Here is a 17,864-nt window from a genome sequence, read left to right on the forward strand (position 1 = left end):
CAGACATCGTAGCAGATTTTCTAAGCTTCAATTGACAACCTCTATGTAACCATCAGTTTGAGGATGGTATGCCGAAGAGAACTACAACTTAGTTCCCATCATGTGCCATAGAGTTTTCTAAAAATAACTCATTAACCACACATCTCAACCTAACATAATGGTCTTCAGCAAACCATACAAACGAACTACCTCCCCAAAGAATATCTTAGCAATGTTAGTGGCATTAAACATTTTAGAATATGGGAGAAAGTGAGCCATTTTTTAAAAATGGTCCACAACTACAAAAATGAAATCGTGCTTTGTAATAGTCTTGGGGGGCCCAAGCACGAAATCCATGCTAATATCAACTCATGGGGCGTGGGGGACTAGCAAAGGTGTATATAAACCGGTATTCTTCTTCCTCTACTTTGCCAGCTGACAAGTCTTGCATTGCCCTAATGTTAACAACGTCTCGTTTGAGACTTGGCCAATAAAAGCGCTCCTCTACAAGGGCAATAGTCTTGTCATGCCCAAAATGACCATCTATCCATCCAGCATGAAGCTCACAGACAAGAAAGTCACGGAGGGATGTACAAGGTATATACAATCTATCACCTCTAAACAAAAACTCACTAACTAGGACAAACCCACTACTACCCCTAGACTGACCATCTAACAATGATACGTACACCTCTCCAAAATCTGGGCAACTAGGATAATCTTCCTTCAAACACTCAAACCTAGTAACTTCGATGCTCTGAAGCGGAGTAACACAACCCTACGACTCAATGCATTGGCAGGTTTATTCTTAACCACAACTTTGTGCTTCAACACAAAAGTGTACTCTTGGAGAAATTGGACGCACCTACATGCCTCGGGTTCAACTACTTTTGCGAGTTGAGATAGCGCAAAACCTCTTGGTCAGAGAATAAGATGAACTATTTCGAAAATAGATAATATTGCCAATGGCACAAGGACTACACTACCGCGTAGAATTCTTTGTCATAGGTAGAATACTTTTGTTTTGCTTCATTCAATTTTTTGCTAAAGAAAACGACAGGGTTCCCTTCGTAACTAAGCACTCCACCTATACCTACACCAAACGCATCACAAGTGACCTCAAAAGCCTTGGAAAAATCTAGAAGTTGCATGACAAGAGCTTTAGTCATCTTGACCTTAATCTCCTTGAACGCCATAGAGGTTGTTTTAGTCCATTAGAACTCTCCTTTTTAATGCAATCGGTAATGAGAGCCATGATGGAACTAAACCCTCTAATGAACCATTCATAAAAGGTGGCCAAGCCATGGAAGCTACGCACCTCATGAATATTACGTAGCTCAGGCTAACTGACTATAGCCTTGACTTTCTTGAGATCCGCAAACATGCCATCAGATGACACAATAAAATCTAAGAAGATGACACTACTAGACAAAAACGAACACTTCTTGATGTTGACATATAACTTCTCTACCCTATGGATCCCACACACTTGCCTCAGATGGTGGAGGTGTTGTTCTTTAGTCATGTTATAAATAAGGATGTCATCAAAGTAAATGACTAGGAACTTCCCCATGAAGGGTCTCAACACCTGGATCATCACTCATATAAATGTACTTCGGGCCAATGTTCGCAATATCGATACTATCGGCCGATATTATCGGTATCGCGGTCCAGCGATATGAAACTACCTAGGAGCAATGTTCGCAATATCGATACAACCGGCCGATAGTATCGATACTATCGGCTGATCATAAAAAAGAAAATCCCTGATATTGCGCAATATATCGAAGATATCACATTTTATCGGTGATATCGGCGATATATCGCATGATATCAGGGATTTTTCTTTGTCTATGATCCAGAGATCGGTCGATATCTGTCGAAATTCAAAGAAAATAAAAATATATATGTGGGAAAAAATCTCTAACCTTGTTACTCAAGATTTGTGTGGATTTGGTGTGCTAATAACGATCGACAGCGCCAGATCATGTAAGAAAAGCTAAAACCCCTTTTTTTTCTTCGAAGAGAATTGCTTCGAAAGGAAACCAGATTTCCGCCAAGGTTTATGGGGATTTGGGTTGGATTTTGGAAAAAAAAAAAAAAGAAATTAGGGAGGGATTTTTGAGATTTTAACAAATTCGTCTCGTGATGAGGCAAGAGGGCTTGCGCATTCGCTGCTTTAACGGAGAAGAAGAGGAGAGTTTCAAAGAACTCTCTCGCTCTCTGCCTTTATTAAGGGAGTGTATTTGGTGCGACTCGACTACACCAAATACAATGCGGCCCTTACGGTGGGGCCCACATCGATGTATGTATTATATATCCATGTCGTCCATACATTTTGTCGGATCATTCTATGTCATGATCTAAAAAATGAATTAGATCCAACTCTCAGATGGACCATACTCTAAGAAAGAATGATATTTGAACCTCCATTAGAAACTTGCTAAGGCCCACTGTAATGTTTATTTGTCATCCAACCTGTTAAAAAGGTCACAGAAACGTGGATGAAGGGAAAATAACAAATATTAGGTTGATCAAAAACTTTGTGACCCATTCATAAGTTTTAATGAGCCATCACCACTATTTCCTACGAAATGGTCCACTTGAGATTTAAATATGCTTTATTTTTGGGCTCATGCCCTAAAATGATTGGTAAACACATATGGACGGCTTGGATATACAATAAATATACCAAGGTGGGCCCACCACAAGTGACGCACCGTCTTGGGTCAGACCAGGGCCGCACCTAATTCTCTCCCTAACTAGTAATCAAACTATGTTTTAGTGGGCCCCACCATGGTGTATGTGTTACATCCACGTCGTCCATCCATTTTGAGAGATCATTTTAGGGCATGAGCCAAAGAATTGAGGCCGATCCAAAGTTCAAGTGGACCCCACCACAGAAAACTGTGGGGACTGAACGCCTAACATTAAAAAATTCTAGGGGGCAACGAAAGTTTTTGATCAAGCTGATATTTGGTTTTTCCCTTCGTCCATATCTGTGTGAACTTATGAACATGTTGGATCTCAAATAAACGTCATGGTGGGCCTTAGGAAGGTTTCAACGGTGGGTGTCATTGTCCCTACTATTTTCTGTGGTGGATCCGCTTAAGCTTTCGATCAGCCTCATTCTTTGGCTCATGCCCTAAAAAGATGTCTCCAAATGGATGGACGGTGTGGATACAACACATACATCATGTTGGGGCCCATAGTTAGGGTCCCACCCACATTGCTGATCTTTCATGTGCATGCATGGATTGGGTACTAACCAAGTGGGAGCTAATTTGGGGAGACCCCGAATCTAAGGTGTGTGAGACCCGTGGGGTCCACCTTGATGTATGTGACTACATCCGCACCGTTCATCTGTATTGAAAACATATTTTAGGGCATGATCTAAAAAATAAAGCAGATCCAAATCTCAAACGGACCATATCACAGGAAAGAGTAGTAATTGACCATTAAAAACTTATTGTGGACCACAAAAGCTTTGAATCATATTTGTGTCGTCTACTTAAGATTTGGGCATGCTTCATTTTTTGGATCATGCCCTAAAATGTGATTTGAAAATAGTTGGACGATGGCCCCAAAGATGAAGCATATCCAAAGCTCAAGTGGACCACACCACAACAAACAGTGTGAATCGAACAACTAGTGTTGAAAAATTTTTACAGGCCATCAATGTTTTGGATCAAGGTGATATTTATGTTTTCCCCATGTATTGCATATCCACGCCATCCATCTATTTTTATATATTAGTTTAGGGCATGGTCCAAAAAAATGAAGCAAATACAAGTTTCAAGCGGACCACACTATAAGAAATAGTGGTCCACCAATGAGGTTTATTTGCACGTTGCTTTATATAGTCCCAAACGCAGCCTTATATGCACAGTCCCAAACAATGGTGCACCAATGAGGCTTCAGGTGGACCACACTATAAGAAACATGGTCCAAAAAAGTGGTGTCTAAACACCCTATCATTGAAAACTTCTTGGGGCCCACCATAGTGTCTGTTTGACATCCAACCATTGATCAGGCCCGCTAGATGTGGACATGGGCCAGGGCCCACTTGTGAGGTGGATCTAGAGTTCAAGTGGCCCCAACTACAGCAAGACAGTGGGAATGAATACTTACCATTGAAAACCTTCCCGAGCTCACCCTATTGTTACGAACGATGCAGATCTCATGCATTAGTGTGCATTAGTGTAGATCATACATGTTTTGGTACAGTTATAAATGTTATGCATTCAATTTGAATATAGTTGCATTGTTCAGTCAAACAATGCATGGCTTAGGACCCTATACAAATGAAACCTAATATGGGCATTTCTTTTTTGAGATATTATGATTTAAAAGTGTATATTAATGTCTTTTTAACAACACCTGAAGTTTCATTGAAAATTTCAACCATTTTCCTAATGTTTCCCCATGTTTCCCAAAAAGTGCGATAAATTATCCAATACAAACAACATATCTCGTGCGATAACCGATACATATCTATATCCCAAGGGTGCGATACATAGCGCGATACCAATATTTTGAACATTGCTTGGGGCATTGGCCAAGGCCATTTTCCACTCATCACCTGGGCGAATACGGATCAGCTGATACCCACTCTTGAGGTCTATTTTAGAAAAAATTATGGCATTAGCCATCATGTCCAACATATCATCAAGACGCAGTATAGGAAAGCGGTACTTAACAGTAATCTTGTTGATGGCCCTGCTATCCACACACATACGCCACGTGCCATCCTTCTTGGGCGTTAGAAGGGCGGGCACGGCACATGGACTCATGCTCTCTTAAATGAACCCTTTCCTAGCTCATCAACTTGCTTCTTGAGTTTCACATGCCCTGTGGAGTTCATTCTATAATGAGGAAGGTTTGGGAGAGTCAACCCAGGGACAAGATCAATGACATGTTGGATATCCCTCATAGGTGGAAGCTCATCCGGGAGGTCGTCAGTAAAGACATCACTGAACTCATCCATCATCGAAATCACCTCACTAGGCAACTCTACACCAATCTGGGGGGTAGCCACTCTTGTCACGAGGGCATACACCTCCAAATCCTGAGTCTCTCTTTCAAATTCGTTTGCATGAATGATATGAAGGGAGTTAGGTTTGGATTTCCTCGAAGTTCCAAGATCACCCTTCTTGGTGGTCTCTTTCTTTTCCGGTATGCTCTTGGGTGGAAGAGGACTCAATCTAATTTTCTTGCCCTCAAACATGAATGTACAAATATTTGAGCAACTAAATATTGTAACGTCCAAGTCAAATAAGCAGAGCCTACCCAAGATAATGTGGCTGACATCCATGGGAACCACATCGCACCACAGCGAATCCTTATACGACCCAAACTAGATAGGGATACAACATCGTTGTGACACCAGAATGGAGGACTCATCAACCCACAACACTCTGTAGGGCTGAGGGTGAGGCTTTCAAGCCCAGTCGACTCATGGTGCTGGTAGAGACCACATTGGTACAGCTACCACTGTCCACGATCACTCTACAATTCTTTTCTCCACACTTGGTATAAGTGCAAAAGATCGTGTTCCTGTGTCAATCATCATTTTCTTTAGCTTAGGCAAAGGCGCATCTGACTACCGCGAGAGTGTGGGTCTCCTGAACATCAAACTCCTCATCAGTAGCACCAATATTAGGCTCATGTTCCTCTACATCACAAATATCCTCGTCATCCTCACCTGCCTCATCTATCATAAGCAGTGTGACTCGGGACAATTAACCACTTGCTCTAAAAGCTCGAACTATTAGAGTAGGGCGAATTAATCCATTTATCTCATAGCCCAGACCCCACATTGCATGGGTTAGGACCTCGGCCGAACCCCTGTCATGGGCCCCAAATCACATGGACCGCCCACCCCGAGTTTGTCCCCGCATCCCACAGGCTACCCCACTCGAGCCCGGTGTGAAACGCACATTAATCACCCCCGGTGAGGAGTCTCGAACATGAGACCTCTCCCGTGGGCCCCAAATCACATGGGTCACCCACCCCGCATGTGTCCTTGCATCCCACAGGCGACCCCACTCGAGCCCGGTGTGAAAATGCCCCTGCATTAATCACCCCTGGTGAGGAGTCTCAAACACGAGACCTCCGGCTCTGATACCAATTTGATGCAGGACAATTAAGCACATCGCACCACAGCGAATCCTTATACGACCCAAACTAGATAGGGATACAACATCGTTGTGACACCAGAATGGAGGACTCATCAACCCACAACACTCTGTAGGGCTGAGGGTGAGGCTTTCAAGCCCAGTCGACTCATGGTGCTGGTAGAGACCACATTGGTACAGCTACCACTGTCCACGATCACTCTACAATTCTTTTCTCCACACTTGGTATAAGTGCAAAAGATCGTGTTCCTGTGTCAATCATCATTTTCTTTAGCTTAGGCAAAGGCGCATCTGACTACCGCGAGAGTGTGGGTCTCCTGAACATCAAACTCCTCATCAGTAGCACCAATATTAGGCTCATGTTCCTCTACATCACAAATATCCTCGTCATCCTCACCTGCCTCATCTATCATAAGCAGTGTGACTCGGGACAATTAACCACTTGCTCTAAAAGCTCGAACTATTAGAGTAGGGCGAATTAATCCATTTATCTCATAGCCCAGACCCCACATTGCATGGGTTAGGACCTCGGCCGAACCCCTGTCATGGGCCCCAAATCACATGGACCGCCCACCCCGAGTTTGTCCCCGCATCCCACAGGCTACCCCACTCGAGCCCGGTGTGAAACGCACATTAATCACCCCCGGTGAGGAGTCTCGAACATGAGACCTCTCCCGTGGGCCCCAAATCACATGGGTCACCCACCCCGCATGTGTCCCTGCATCCCACAGGCGACCCCACTCGAGCCCGGTGTGAAAATGCCCCTGCATTAATCACCCCTGGTGAGGAGTCTCAAACACGAGACCTCCGGCTCTGATACCAATTTGATGCAGGACAATTAAGCACATCGCACCACAGCGAATCCTTATACGACCCAAACTAGATAGGGATACAACATCGTTGTGACACCAGAATGGAGGACTCATCAACCCACAACACTCTGTAGGGCTGAGGGTGAGGCTTTCAAGCCCAGTCGACTCATGGTGCTAGTAGAGACCACATTGGTACGGCTACAACTGTCCACAATCGCTCTACAATTCTTTTCTCCACACTTGGTATAAGTGCAAAAGATCGTGTTCCTACGTCAATCATCATTTTCTTTAGCTTAGGCAAAGGCGCATCTGACTACCGCAAGAGTGTGGGTCTTCTAAACATCAAACTCCTCATCAGTAGCACCAATATTAGGCTCATGTTCCTCTATGTCACAAATGTCCTCGTCATCCTCACCTGCCTCATCTATCATAAGCAGTGTGATGCAGGACAATTAACCACTTGCTCTAAAAGCTCGAACTATTAGAGTATGGCGAATTAATCCATTTATCTCATAGCCCAGACCCCACATTGCATGGGTTAGGACCTCGGCCGAACCCCTGTCATGGGCCCCAAATCACATGGGTCACCCACCCCGAGTGTGCCCCTGCATCCCACAGGCGACCCCACTCGAGCCCGGTGTGAAAATGCCCCTACATTAATCACCCCTGGTGAGGAGTCTCGAACACGAGACCTCCCGCTCTGATACCAATTTGATGCAGGACAATTAACCACTCGCTCTAAAAGCTCGAACTGTTAGAGTATGGCGAATTAATTCATAGCCCAAGCCCCACATCTCATCGGTTAGGACCTCGGCCGAACCCCATTCATGGGCCCCAAATCACATGGGTGCTGCCTCACACGGGCCGCCCACCCCAAGTGTGTCCCTGCATCACACAAGCTACCCCACTCGAGCCCAGTGTGAAATGCGCATTAATCACCCCTGGTGAGGAGTCTCGAACACGAGACCTCCCCCGTGGGCCCCGCCTACCCCGAGTGGGCCCCTGCATTACATTTTTTAAATAGCGTGTAGCGTATAACGTGGCGTTTGGCCCTCTATAGCGTGTAGTGTAAGCTACACAATCCTTAATATTTTTAATTAAGATAATAGAACATATGATAAAATTTACAAAATGCATAATTTCTATGAGTTCTTGATTACGAATCCATATCATCAACCACTTATTTCCATGCAAAATCCCTCTTTTTGCCTTTAGACATCTCTAAGTATGACTTCTTTTTTATTTATTGAAACATCACAAATTCATGATATAGACCACAATTTGGATGGTCCGAATTGATCTAAGTGCTCTATCTACGATATGGACCACAATTTGGATGGTCCAGATTAGTTTAATGTAGTGTCATATGTCATAGGTATAAGTCATCACCATTTTAAAATAGGTGTTTAACTAACAGAGAAAAAACACTTGAAAAAATTGAGATTTCAGGTAGCTTACGCTATCCACGCTACACACTACACTACGCTACATGCAGTGTAACTTATGCTACAGACCTTGTAGCTTACGCTACCAAGGAATTACGCTACATGCATACGCTACAACGCTACTAAAAACACTGATCATAAGAGCTTTACCTCTTTCTTTGTTTGGGCATTCCTTTGCAAGGTGACCATAATCATTGCAACGTAAACACTGCATGTGCTCACTTCCCTTCGAACTAGTGTTGACTAGACCCTTACCTTTAACATCTCTGTTATAGATAAGAGAGTCTGGCTCCCAAGGTTAGGTTTGGCTCCCTGAGGAGTAACCCTGCCAATGGAATCACGAGACGCAAACCGCTTCCTGGTCGATTGCACTAGGTATCGTTCAAGTTCCTCTACCCTAAGGTAGGCGTCCTCTAGTGTACCAACATCATGAGGGATGAGCTCACGCCTACTCACAAGGCGCAGGCCCATCCTAAAATGAGACAGGGTCACAGCAAGGGACTCATCAACATCACATCGCATCATGTACTCCTCGAATCTCTCGATGTAATCCGATACATACATTGACCCTTGCCTCAAGGACTGCCACTGGTCCAAAAGGCGATCACGATAGGAGAGCAAGACGTATTTTTCTTTAAGAAGGTCTTTCATCTCAACCCATGATGTAATGGGTTCATCTCCACATCGCTCTTCCTTCCGATCCATATTGGTCCACAACAACTTGGCTTCACCCGTCAACTTCATCTTAACGAACCTCGCGCGACGACGATCTAACATATCATGCCACTCGAAGAAGTGGTCCATGTCAGCTAGCCAGTCAAGGAAATGCTTCGAGTTCAAGCAACCATCAAAACTGGAGCATCGACTTTGACGCTCTTCATAACCCTTTCCTCAGGGTCGTAACGATCCAATGACTCTCTACGAGGCCTGTATGCGCACGGTCCTACATGACCTACTCCCTGAGCAAAGTTCCTATTACGAATCATAATGGGCTCTACTTGTACTGGACCCTGCTCAACTGGGTCCTCACCCGCTGGCTCTCCTGCCTGAGACTAGTAGTCTACCCCGGTGATGAGGGTACCGTTAGGGGTAGCCTCTAGCTACATGATACGCTGGTTGCTGGCAGTCAATTGCGCGGCAATGATCTTATTGTGCGTCTCACGTCAAATGGTGGTTAATCTTTTCGAGAGCCTTGGCAATCTGATTCGGGTTCGTGGTAGGGAATAGACCAAAATCACGACATGTTCGCATTTGCGTACACTAAACGACCCTAATGAGAGACAACATATTTGAATGTACACTATATAATGAATGTGGTGCAAAAATCAAATTTGATGATGCTCAATGTGATGATATATGATGCACATGTATTTTATATATGATGACCCTTAGTACCTTAATCCCTATAAACAACCTTAGAATGATTCTAATAAGGCTAAAACTGAAAATTCAGCAACTAGGTGTCTTAAAGTCACTAAATCTGAAAATTCCAGTAATATGTGACTTTGAAAATACCCAAGCAAAAAATTCACCAAGCCGAATCAAAAAATTCAACAAGCTATTTGCAACCTATATGCCCTAATATGGGGTATAGGAATTTTGTCAAACACCTACCATAGGCTAAACCTAGGCTCTGATACCAAATTTGATGTAGTATGATGGAAAATATCCTAGGATGCAAGATAAAAGATCAATTACACATTATTTCAACAATCAACATGTAAAATCAAGCATATCCACATAATTGATTCGGAAATTCAAATTTATAACACAAAGATCCTAGGTTATCACATATGCGATGCACGAAAATATAAAATAATTCAAGAGTAGACCACTTGGAAGTAGGGACTTCCAATCTAGTGTGGGTAGTGCAACAACCACGTGAATAGACAATGATGCAAGCAAAATTCTGGTTTAAGGAAAGTTTAACAAAAAATTTAGATTTTCATTAGGGTTTTGTATTCATTGATGGAGATTTAGGAATGGGGTTTTTGAGAATCCAAAGGATCTAGGGATTAGGGAGTTTTGTGGGGAAACCAATGAGAGAAAACCCCAAATGGGTGCCCAAACGTGGCTGCCCATACGGACACATGTGCGTACATGCGTGTGCCCATGCGAGTCCACACGTGGCTAGGTAAAGGGGAAGAAACAGAGGGAGGATTGAGTGGGGTTTTGATGGGTTTAGAAAGTTGTAATGGAATAAGGAAGATAAGAGAGAAATAATAACACCTTTTGAAGAAGAGAGGGGAAGAATGCACCTTGAGGAATCCACCACCAAACAAGCCTCTACCCTTCCACAATTCAATTGGAATAAAGGTTTCTCACAAACCCTAAAACACAAGGTGAAAAATTTCTTCACACAAGTGTACTTCTCCCTTTTTTATTTTTTTCTTCTCAATAACTCCACTAATGTTGGACGTCTACCCCCCATGTGATTTTATAATTAAAAATTCGAAATAATTACAACTATGTCACTCACTTAAGTGAAATGGCCCATCATCCAAAATAAGAAAACTAAAACACTTATTACCGATCTCATCCATCAAATAAATCCTAAAAATAACAACAACAACAACAAAAAAAAAAAAAAAAAACATAAAGGAAGCAAGATCAGAGTCCAAGGGGCCCGGATTTGGAAGATCTGGTGGCCCATCTCTGATCGAGAAGATCCAACGGTCAGATCGACACGAAATTAAAAAAAAAAACCTATGACTAAAATGGCCTTCTAAGAAGCCCACATGCATCATCCCAAAGTGGTGTCTTCCTGATGCACGTCTAAATTCATGTGGGGTCTTCAAAATGGCTCGGCGGGCCCCATTTAGAACTCGTCTCCCATCCACAGAAAGATGCGTTGATGTAGGTGGTCGCATCCATCTCTAGTACACCCGAGTAGGTCCTCTGATGTCCCCATCAAAATATCTTCAAGTGAAAATTATGGAGAATATTTTATTTCTTTCACTAAATGATACCCATGCACTTGAAACTATTATTTTTATCGTTTGTTGCCTCTAGAATATTTGCAGTGAGTTTACAATCAGGGCCCTGACCATGTTGGCATGGGACTTATTCGTAATTATGTTTGCGGTAACTTAGAACAGCCAACTACTCAAGCATGACCATTCATGTGTTTGCGTTCTCCATGCTTAGCTCTTTTCCTGGTAGTTGTGCCCCCATGACGGTAGTTGTGCCCCCATGACCCTCCTTTGCATGCTCACCCTTTAATATTGCACGTAAAATTTTGGCTGGGAGTTGATATTGGGTGGGATAGTGACGGAATTTGAACCATGTCAATTTGAGAATCTGCCATCACCAATTCCAAGAGCCCAGCTAAAAGAGGAAGATTGATGTCTGGCACGAAGTCCATTATAAAAGTTCTGCTTATCTATCAATTAAAAGCCAACCGTGAACTGCTGGGGGAAAGGCTAAGATGCTGATAATGTTGCTGCAACTGAAAAGTAGGAAGTTGTTTATGATTTTTGGCTATTTCTCAAAGTAACAATATATAACAACATGTCTGAGTCCTGGATCCCTAGTTACATTCGTTGGCCACCCTCCTTGTACTACCATGGCCTCTACATTTCATTCCGAAGTGCATTGTGCAAGAAAAAATTCCAAAACATAATTTGTAAACTATAGTACCCATGCATGCCTAGCATATGTAGCCCAGACAAGCATTTCAAAAGTACAGCATTGCGCTTAAAATAGTAGTTTCCAATTGAAAGAGTTAATTGGGGCCCATCGTGAAGCGTCTAGGTAACATGGACAAAATGTTGGAACAAAAGAAATCTTAAAACTTAAAGAATCTTGTTAATCTACTATATCTGGGTAATCCATTGGTGTAGATGATTAGAAAGGCATTTGATAAATCCAAATACGTGTGGCTCTTCAGGCAAAAGTCAATTTTTTATGTAACCATATGGTATTGGCATCTCAAAAGTAATCAGAAAGGTGAAGTGTCGACCGCTTAATGTTTAAACATTACAACAGCTTATTGTACAACTCCAAACCATATTCTTTGTAAAACTAGCATACAATGACATATAAAATGTCTGACAAAACTTACAACTGTATAAATTGTGCTACCTGCATACCTTACCTAGTCACCATGTCACGAATCACACGTGGCACCAAAACAGGAACCTTTTTGTTGTTAGCATGCAAGAAATGCCGAATCCTTTCCATAGCATCAGCCTCTCGCAAAAAGTCAAATTCGTATCCAACCTAGAAATCCATACACACAAAAATAAAAGAGCAATGAAATTTCTTTTTAAAAAAATAAAAAAAAGAAAGTTGTAAATCATCCCAAAAAGACTTGCATACAAAATATCCATACAAACAACTGAAAATGGATAGTTTCACACTTTCAACCTAGCAGGTCTCACACCAAAGGAATCTTCCATCAATTCAGAAAGTAATGCTGATCAGTGAAGGCAACATTGCAGGAAATCAGCACGATCGCAGCTGAGGGTTTAAATGAGTTCAAAAATATTTTGGTTTCATTTTCTATATTCAGTATCCTCCAAGTGTCCCAATCGCTTGCAATCACCCAGGTAGAAAGATTATCATTATAGCAGCTTCAATTAAGGTACAAGTAACAACATCAGTAGCAGGGAGGGCAATGGCGAGATTGATATAAGGGCCATGATGTCAAGGGCTTGTTACATCTTACACGCCCAAGGAAGAAGGTTGGGGGATGTGACGATTCAGCAGAGATGTATATCCTAGCCATTGTATTAAAATCTTCCCGACCCATCGAGACTGTTAATGTCAGAAACAAAACATATTTCTCAGAGCCTGAAATCTTTTTGGAAGGACGAATTGCTTCTAAGAGGAGGAGAAACAAACACTAGTCAAGGGACAGAGATTATCAATACGCATTTTGCAATTTGTATTGATATCTTGGTAAACCATTCCCATAACGGTTTCCTAAACAAAACCCTGTGACAGTGAATGACGTGGTTTTCTTAATTATTGTTGATACCAAGGTTCTAAATAACAGTTTCCCAGGGGTATGCACTCTAATACAGCCGACAAGGGCCTATATTTTACTTTTGCCCCCAAAAAAATGTTTAAAAATGACAGGAATTTTGTGTGTAAGTTTAAAACAGCAGAATGTATGATTTTGTTTCATGTATCCAATGGTTTATTGGACCATTCTTGGGTAAGAGTGCTGTATGTTAGGCTGACCTATTGAAAGCTGAGTTGCTAAGTCTCTGTCCTCTAAATAAATAGTTAATGATTCTTACAAATTCATCTTCATTGGTTCCATGTATGAACTAGAGACAATAGAGTATCCTCCAAGTAGGCAAGAACCATCATGATTCATGATATGATTAATCATCTAGCAATTACCATCTTCACTGAAATATCCATTTCCCAAAGAAACTACAAGAAAAATCGGATGAATTTCTGGGTTACTATTCATCTTGAAAATGAAAAAATAATAATAATAATAATAAATAAAATAGGCCCTGATCATACACAAATCAAGCATGATTTGGTAGATGAGGGCCTATTGTGCTGAAATGTAAGAAAAAGAACGTGGTTCATGGCTAATTCCTCGCAAGATGGGGGCTTCAGGCATCTGGAAAGGAAGAATGTGTGGCGCAGCTGATTCTAAAATGGTAGTAGCGTTTTCTGTTGGGATGGAACCAGGACATGGTTTTGGGAGGACGCCTGGATGCATGACAGACCTCTGTCTTGACCATATAAGACTGTATAGATCAGCGATCAACAAAAGGGAATTGGTGTCCCAATGCTTTAGCAGTACTTTGGTCTATTTTGAAGGAAGGAAACAACAGGGTGTTCAACAACAAAACAGGAGGAAGCTGATGGAGTCTTTCTAAGAGAAAAAGGGAAGAAAATGTTTATGGGCTTTCCCGGATTCACCATTTCAATGGATGTAGCTGGTAAGAAATTATGGGTTTTCATTGGGAATTGTTAACACACTTGCTCCTTACTCCTTAGGCTGTCGTTGGGCTGACTTCTCATCACACCTTCAGCTTTTTTGTACTTTTTTTTTTTTGGTTTTAATAAATCTTCATTTCCATTCAAAAAAAAAAAAAAAAAAAGTAACAGAAAGAACAAAAAAACCAAGAAATTTGGTATGGTTTACCCTTTTTTCAATTTTCTCCTAAATGGCCAAGTTTGCTTCGATTTGTAGAATCCCACTCATCATGCTTTGATCCCATCTTTTCATCTAAATCATCAACATTGTTATCATCTAAGCCTTATCCCAACCACCTGGGGTCAGCTACACGAATCTTGTTCCTCCATTCCACCATATCTTTTCACCTAAATCTAATTGACAATTGCTTCAAAAGGTTCCTCCATGCTTCAAAAGAAGAATGGAGAAAAGGAGGAAATTTTTGAGAGAGAAAGAGAGAGGGTGTTTTCATATGCCTTATCGGCCACAGCCAATACGCCAACATATTATAAGACCCGGTCATTGTTCAGTATTTCGTAATGGTAACGGTGGCCAGAACACCTACCACCATTACTGTTACGATATAGATTGTAACGGCCATTATGGCTTCCGTAATGTTTCTTTGCAGCCTTCTATAAAATTATTTAGGTAAAAAAAAAAAAGGTATCGGCCCCCATAACAGACCGTTATGGCCATAACGGGGTGGGCGGGTTACAACCCCAAAATGAGTAACAGTTGCCACTGTTACCGTTACATAATGGCATACCATGCTCATGATCATCGTTCGGAGTATCCCCAATATATCGATAATATCATTGACATTATCCACATCTCCAGCTCAATAATACCGTTAAACACTGGTAGTATCAGAAATTCAAAGTATTGATGACTGAGTATCACCGGTGTATGGATATTGGATATCACCAATATTTTCGACTATGTAAATTCCAGGTGTCGCTTGTATCACCAATATTTTCGACTATGAAAATTCCAAGTGTTGCTTGTATCACCAGTGTATTGGCAATATTTTGATAATATTGCCAAAAATCCGTTTATTAGAAAAAAAAAAAAAATCCATTTCAATTTTTTTTAATGGGGACATGGTTGTATGCAATGTTTGAAGTATTGATATTACTACAAGATTCGTTGGCTAGGGAGACGGAAACAATACAGTAATCGCCGATAACCAGAAATGTGGGGGAAATTTGGGGAAACATGAGGGAAAAGGTGGAATATTTCAGTGAAACTTCAAGAGATGCTAAAATACACATAGTTGCATATTTAGGAATAAAGAAAATTGCAAAATAATAAGTTTCCATTTAATGGGGGGCTAGAAGCATGTGTTGTTGTAGGAAACCAGTCCAACCATCCCATCTATCCATCCAAACATCCATTTGTATTTCCGAATATCAACAACACGTGATATTTCGCTGAGAAATCACCAACAGGAAAGGAAAGGAAAGACTATGGTCTCGATATCGCCGATGTTGCGATAACAATAATATCGCGATATGATCGATATTATTGTCAACAATTTGAACACTACATGTAACAATGTACTCATAAAATTTTGAAATGGAATTTTTTTTAATAAACAATTTTTTGGCAATATTGATACATTGGTGATATTATCGAAATGAAATATTGCAAATACATGGGCGATACAAGCAACAACTAGAATTTACACAGTCGAAAATTTTGGCAAAAACGATACGTTGGCGATACAAGTGACACCTGGAATTTTCACAATCGAAAATATTGGCGATACAAGTGACACCTGGAATTTTCACAATCGAAAATATTGGCGATACATTGGAGATATCGATACATGGGCGATGAATAGCAACATTGACACTATTGTTATCGATATCATTGAGCTAGAGACACGGATAATATTGGGGATTTTTTTTTTTTTGTGCATGTGGATGGGTGGATGGATGGATCATGCATGCGTGTTTGAATGATCTATGTACATGGATGGATGGATCCACCATTTTCCCCATGTTTCTTGAGTCAACAATACATGCTTTATGGCCCCATTAACAGGAAACTTATTATTTAATTCCTAAATCTGCAAATATGCATCTTTTCGCTATTTGATTCTTAAATATGCAAAAATGTGTATTTTAGCATCTCTTGAAGTATCATTCAAAAATTCCACCAATTTCCCCATGTTTCTCTAGGGGCCTGTTTGGCCGGGCGGATTAAGAGGGATTAGGAGGGATGGGATGGTTAAATCCCGGGATATGCCAAACGAGTCAAATAGACCCACTGAACTTGTCCCGGGATATAGCAAACCCATGGATCTTAAAACAATCCACTGACATCACTGTCATTACCTAAAAATCCATCCCATCCCTCCTAATCCCGTTCAATCGTGCTTGGGGCGTGTTTGGTTGGACGGATTGGAAGGGATTGGAAGGTAAAATTCCGGGATATGCCGGGCGTGCCAAACAGACTCGGTGAACTTGTCCCGGGATATAGCAATCCCATGGATCTTAAACCAATCCACTGACACCACCATCATTACCTTAAAATCCATCCCATCCCTCCTAATCCCATGGGATCCGTCCGGCCAAACAAGCCCTAACATTTCCCTAAGTCAGTGTTACATGCTTTTAGACACCCATTAATAAGAAACTTATTATGTATGCATGTTTCTTGCAATTATTTGATTCCTAAATATGCAAATATGTATATTTTAGCATCTCCTAAATTTTCATTAAGAAAGTCCATTTCCTTATGTTTCCCCAATATTTCCCTTATAGTCAATGATACATTTCTAAGTATTAGTGATAACATTGGCGATATCGATACATGTTTCTATATCCCCGGCCAAGGATAAATGTAACATATCAATACTACGAACACTGCGCATGATAAGATTGGATTGTTTGCAATATGGGAGGCCACTTGATTATTGTAAAATAATTGCATTAATGAGTTCACTACAAAACCCATTTCCTGCAACAGCTTCTTGATCCACATGAGCTCACACATGGTATAAGCCACCACCCTATATTCTGCTTCAGCACTTGATAGAGCTACAATACTCTACTTTCTACTCTTCCAAATAACCAAATTTCCTCCAAACAACATGCAATACCTGATAGTAGACCGCCTATCAGTTAGAGAGCCTACCTAATCTACATCAGAATACCCTATGACTTGAAGATGATTGTTCCTTGTGTACAAAATTTCCTAGCCTAGAGCACCCTTGAGATACAGCAAAATCTTAAAAACTGCATCCATGTGAGGCACTCTTGGAGAGTTCATCAATGACTCACTAAGCTCACAGCATATGATATCTAGCCTAGTGATAGTCTAATAGATAGATAAGCTTTTTGACCAATCTTCTATACATACTTGGTCTTCAACCACAGTTCCTTGATCACCAACTAGTTTATGATTTGAATCCATTGGGGTATCAACTGACTTAGTACCAAGAAGGCTTGTCTCTGTGAGCAAATCTAAAACATATTTTTGTTGAGATAGACTAGTTATTTCCTTTGATCTAACAACTTCTATGACAAGAAAGTATCAAAGATGACCAAATCTTTCATTA

The 17,864-nt window shown here is 41.3% G+C and overlaps 1 protein-coding gene across 1 annotated transcript in view; it reads right to left on the bottom strand.

Annotated features, from left to right (window-relative positions):
* The window catches only part of LOC131239891 (uncharacterized), an 86,662-nt gene that overhangs the window by 38,474 nt on the left and 30,324 nt on the right, over nucleotides 1-17,864 (bottom strand). The window contains exon 6 of the mRNA XM_058237800.1: nucleotides 12,470-12,594. Coding sequence (XP_058093783.1) covers nucleotides 12,470-12,594 — 125 coding nt within the window. The remainder of the gene's footprint in view (nucleotides 1-12,469; nucleotides 12,595-17,864) is intronic.

This window comes from Magnolia sinica, chromosome 3 (genome assembly GCF_029962835.1).
Source record: "Magnolia sinica isolate HGM2019 chromosome 3, MsV1, whole genome shotgun sequence".
Taxonomy (NCBI): domain Eukaryota; kingdom Viridiplantae; phylum Streptophyta; class Magnoliopsida; order Magnoliales; family Magnoliaceae; genus Magnolia; species Magnolia sinica.